This window comes from Corvus kubaryi, unplaced genomic scaffold, assembly GCF_017639235.1.
Source record: "Corvus kubaryi isolate FWS band 111438036 unplaced genomic scaffold, C.kubaryi_AGA036_p1.0 37220, whole genome shotgun sequence".
NCBI lineage: Eukaryota > Metazoa > Chordata > Aves > Passeriformes > Corvidae > Corvus > Corvus kubaryi.
In genome coordinates, this window is record NW_024581063.1 from 823,382 (window position 1) to 828,281 (window position 4,900).

The 4,900-nt window shown below is 60.8% G+C and overlaps 1 protein-coding gene across 6 annotated transcripts; it reads right to left on the reverse strand.

The window, feature by feature from the left end:
- Positions 1 to 393: 393 nt before the first annotated feature.
- NR2E3 (nuclear receptor subfamily 2 group E member 3) lies at positions 394 to 4,699 on the reverse strand. Of its 6 annotated transcripts, none has more exons than XM_042022754.1 (8): positions 4,496 to 4,696; positions 3,289 to 3,613; positions 2,476 to 2,579; positions 2,139 to 2,393; positions 1,876 to 2,057; positions 1,430 to 1,661; positions 1,249 to 1,354; positions 394 to 1,173 (listed from the first exon to the last, which is right to left on the reverse strand). In XM_042022754.1, exons 1-8 carry the CDS (start codon positions 4,551 to 4,553, stop codon positions 1,041 to 1,043), a joined length of 1,395 nt encoding a protein of 464 aa, XP_041878688.1. In that variant the 5' UTR covers positions 4,554 to 4,696; the 3' UTR covers positions 394 to 1,040. The 6 variants fall into 6 exon arrangements, with proteins under 6 accessions (XP_041878688.1, XP_041878690.1, XP_041878686.1 ...); XM_042022756.1 differs by having other exon boundaries at positions 3,289 to 3,439; positions 4,496 to 4,694; XM_042022752.1 differs by having other exon boundaries at positions 1,249 to 1,661; positions 4,496 to 4,699.
- Between the last annotated feature and the right edge of the window lie 201 nt (positions 4,700 to 4,900).

Sequence of the window (4,900 nt, forward strand, 5' to 3'; positions counted from 1 at the left end):
TATTAAGATAGTTTATTTTCAATTAATTTCTATTCAGACTATTTCAGTTTATTTAGTTGCATTATATTTCTATTCAAATTATTTCATTATTTCCAACGGATTATTTCCAGACATATTACTTATACTTATCTTTTTTATATTCAGATAATTTCCAGTTATTTTCATTTTATTTTTATTCATATTTTTCTGTTAATCTTACTTATATTGATTATTTAATTCAGATTATTTATACTAATTTTACTTCTATTTAGTTTATTTCCACTCAGATAATTTATTTTCAAGGTATTTATATTCAGGTTATTGATTTCTATTTATTCCTATTCAGGTTATTAACATTCAGCTGGTCCCCCCCAGTCCCCCATCCAAGGGGACCCAAGTCATCAGCACAGGGACTCGGGCTGCAAAACCCTCTTTATTCCGAGTATGAAAGGGGGACACGAGTGGGAGACCCCAGGACGCGGGACAAGGGTCTGGCCCTGGGACAGCAGCACCCCCAGCCAGTGTCACCCCGGGCTGGGCTCACCCCTGGGCGGTGTCACCCCGGGCTGGGATCAAGCCGAGGATGTGCTGGGCTGGTGTCACCCCCAGGTGGCACCACCCTTGGCCAGTGTCACTCCTGGGCTGGTGTCACCCCCAGGTAGCACCACCCTTGGCCAGTGTCATCCCTGGCTGATGTCACTCCCCAGGTTGGCGTCATCCCTGGGTAAGTGTCCCCCAGGCTGGTGGCTCCTGGGTGGCAGCGGGTCCTCATGGTGCCAAGGTGCCTTTGCCTGGGTTCCTCCAGCGTTTGGGACACCATCAAGACCGGCCCCAACGAGGTGCTGCCACTGCACTGGGCACTCACTTGGGAACATCCCCCTTCCACCCCCAGGGAAGCTGGCTCCACCTCCCAGCTGCCAGCAGCATTCCACAGTCCTGGACATCGCCCCGGAGATGGGACCACGGGCACCTTCACACCCCAGGGTGAGGAGACCCAAGGTGGGGGTGACAGGGTGCCAGCGCAGGGTGACAAACACGCCGGGTGACAGCAGGAAGGGGGTTCAGTTCTTGAACATGTCACACAGCAGCTTCTCCATGGGGGTGTTGCCGATGGTGCGGCGGAAGAAGAGCAGCTCCACGCGCTCCGAGGAGATGAAGCGCAGCGCCGGGAGGAGCAGCAGCAGCTTCCCGAACCTGGGGGACAGAGCCGTGGCCATGGGTGGGTGTCCCACCCTGGTGTCACCCATGAGGACGTGGGGACAGCGGTACCTGACGGGTTGCCCAGGGTAGTGGGAACGGTTGTGCTGGCCCAGCATCACCTGCGACTGGTCCTGCAGGTTCTCCACCTGCTCAGGGTCCTTCAGGCCACGGGTCTCTGCAGGCACAAGGGGGTGACAGGCTGGGGAGGGGCACAGGGATGGCCAGTGGTGGGTGCTGGGGGTGGCCTCACCTGGTTTGAAGAGCACCACGGCCTTCATGCAGGCAAATTCCGTGGGGTCGACAGCCAATGCCTTGAAGCGGCCAAGGGTCTCCTGCAGCGCCCGCACGTCCAGGGCGGCCGGCAGCAGCTTCCCAGGGGCCGGCTCGGGGACAGCCAGCAGCGGGCAGCTCTCCAGGGGCATGGACCACTGGATGGCACAGAGCAGGAACAGCTCGCTCCATGCTTCCTCCAACAGGATCACCTGGGGAGAGCAGGGGGACCCCAAAGTCCCTGTCAACCCCAAAGCCTCCAGGACCTGCAGCCACCACAGCTGGTTGGGCTGAAGAGCATCTGTGAGGGAACCCTAAGAATGTTGTGGAGATGCTCCAGCCATCCTGACTGGCTGCTACTCTTTTTGGGGTTCCTGTTGCCACATAGGCAGATCCCCAATTCCTCACAGAAATTCCCAGCCCCACCTGGTCGCGGAAGGGCAGGTTGGAGAAGACGGGCAGGTTCTTGGCCCACTTCACAGCCATGAAGAGGAGACGTGCTGAGGTCTCGTAGATGTTTTCGGGGCTGGCTGCCGGGTACGGAGCCACCTGATACTCGCCGGTCGCCCGCTCCGGCTCGCTGCCCGTCACATCCACCGTCTCATCAGCTGCAGGAAGAGGACACTGGTTGTCACACCACGGGGACATCGACCACCCGCCCACCCCCCTCTCCACTGGCAGCCACCCACCGTCCTCGGGCTCCAGCTTGGCGCAGGTCTCGGCCGTCATCAGGCTGGCCATGAAGCGATGGTTGGTGGGTGGTGTGGGCGCTCGGGGACCCGGGGTGACAGCAACAGTAGCACTGGGACCACGAGGAGCCGGACAGGGTGATGGCGGGACCTCACGTGTGGTGGCCACGTGCTCAGGGGGCAGCTCAGCATCCAGCTCGATGCTGTCCAGCCGGACCTGGGCCGTGCTGCGGGGCTGGCGCTCGTTCTGCACAGCTGGGAGGACAAGGTGGCATCAGCAGCGGCCACGCCGCTGTCACCCCCTGCCTCTCGTCACTGTGTGTCCCCCCCATCTCACCATCCTTGTTCATGCCGGCCTGCAGGCACTTCTTGAGCCGGCAGGCCTGGCACTGGTTGCGGTGAGCCTTGTCCACTGGGCACAGCCCCGTCCCTGCCTGGCACCTATGGGGAGAGGTGGCACCTGGCTGCAGCCCCTGGGGTGGCCCCTGTCCCCGAGGAGGGTCCTGCCCCCATGGGTGCCATATCTCCCCGCCATGCGTTCCCTCCACCCAACAAGTGCCCCACCGCTGTGGGCACGCTGTTCCCAGCAGGTGCCCTGTCCCCACTCTAAGGGTGCCCTGTCCCAGTGAATGCTCTGCCTGGGTGGGTGTTTCGGCCCCATCAGGGAGCTCTGGACACCCTCTCCACAGGTGCCTCTCCGCCTGCGTGCCTGTCCCCTGCATGGCTTTAAGTCCCCCATTGCCCATGCCCTGAGGTGTCTGGCTTGCTGAGTGTCCATCCCAGGGGACCCCACCCCACTGGGTGCCTGTCGCCAAACTCCCTGTCCTGCTGGGTGTCCAAGATCCCTATCCCACAGGGTGTCCATCCCTTCCCTGTTGGGTGCCCCATCCCATGAGGTCCTTGCTCTGCTGGGTGTCCCTACCTTGCTAGGTCCCTGTTCCCCCCACTCCCGCCCCACTGTGTCCATCCTCTAACTCCCTGGGTGGCCATTCCTGGGGTCCCTGCCCTGCGGGCTGTTCTTTCCTCCATGCTGTCTGTCCATGGGACCCTGGTTCTTACCCCCCTGGATGCCCATCTGCAGGGTCACTGCCCCTCTGGCTGCCCGTCCCCCCATTCCCTGCCCTGTGGGGACCCCCACGCCTGTTCCCACCTGTAGATGAGCTTCCTGCGGACACTGCGCTTGAAGAAGCCGCTGCAGCCGTTGCAGGCGTAGATGCCGTAGTGCTTCCCGCTGCTCGTGTCCCCGCACACCTTGCACAGCAGCACCGGGCTCAGCGCCTTCCCGGGGGCCGGGCTCAGCCCTGCGGGAGTGGAGCCGTCGTATCTGGGGCTCCTCTGGGCATCCCGATGTCCCTCGTCCTTCCCACCAGTCCCTGCTGCCTCCCAGCATCCTGGAGATGGGGTGGCTCCTGTCTCTGCCGGTTCAGCCCGGGGACGTGAATGGGGACACCTCAGGGACTCCACACGGGGTTCACCTTTTTCCCACACCCCAGCACACAGAGTGATGCAGGATGAACTCTCACAGGAATTTTGCAAAATAAAAAAGGATGAAACGGTGTTCTTAGGGATAGGGACACCAGGCGTCCCAGGAGGGGGACTGAGCATCCCAGAGAAGGGCTGCAATCAAGGATGGAGAAGGGACAGCTCTGGGGACATGGGGCACCCCAGACAAGGGTCACAGCAGGGAACTGTGGGAACCCTGGTGGAGGGCCAGGGACCAAGGGCATGCAGGAGAGGGTTATGACTGGGGACCCCAGGAGTCCTGGAGAAGGGGCATAGCTGGGGACCTCAGGGGTCCTGGAGAAGGAAAAGAGATGAGGACCATGGACACCATGGAGAGGGTCGGGCACTGCAGGCATCCTGGCCTAGGGAAGGACCGTGATGGGGACTCAGCATCTTGGAGAAGGATGACAGCTGAAGACCCCAGGCATCCCAGCAGACCATGATGGGGACCCTGGGCACGCAGGATAAGGACCATGAGGAGAAGCCCAGCCATTCTGGAGAAGGTTGGCAATGGAGAGCCCAAACAACCCAAACAATTATGATGGGGACACTGGGTGTCTTGGAGATGAACCATAATAGGGACACCCAGATATCTCAGAGAAGGCCCACGATGGGGACCAAAGGCATCCAGAAGAAGGCCATGATGATCTCAGGCATCTCAGAGAAAAACTGCCACGGAGGACCCCAAGTATCTCGGTGATTGACCATGATGGGGATTCCAAGTATCCCAGAGGAGAACCACGAAGAGGACCCCCCAGGCATCTTGGGGAATGACCACAGCGGGAGCCTGGCCATCCCAGAGAAAAACCCGTGTCCCGCCGTGTCGCACCCACTCCAGCAGAACCACCTCTTACCCGTGGGGCTCTCATCCAGCCCGGCGCTCACCACCGACCCCGCCGGGGACGCAGCCATCCCTCACCCGGCGTTCCCGACCTGTCCCTGTCCTGTCCCTCTGGATCCCCGCGGAGGGTCTGGCCAGGCGCTGGGTGCTCCGGCAGCTCTGCGGCCAGCGGGGCTCTTGCCTTGCTCTCTTCAAGGCGGCTTAGCGGCGGGCGCTGTGTAAGCAGCCGCCTCTTTGTCACCCTCTTAATCTTTAGTGTCTGCGCGGGGCGGGGGGGATCAATCAGCCACGCGATGAAGAATTAAAAAGGTGCTGAGCCCCAGCCCTGTAACCCTAAACCCCGCGACACCCAAGCCACCCCCCCGCGCGCCGCCGCGGGCCACCGTGGAGGTGTCACCCTGCCAGCACCCCCAGCCCC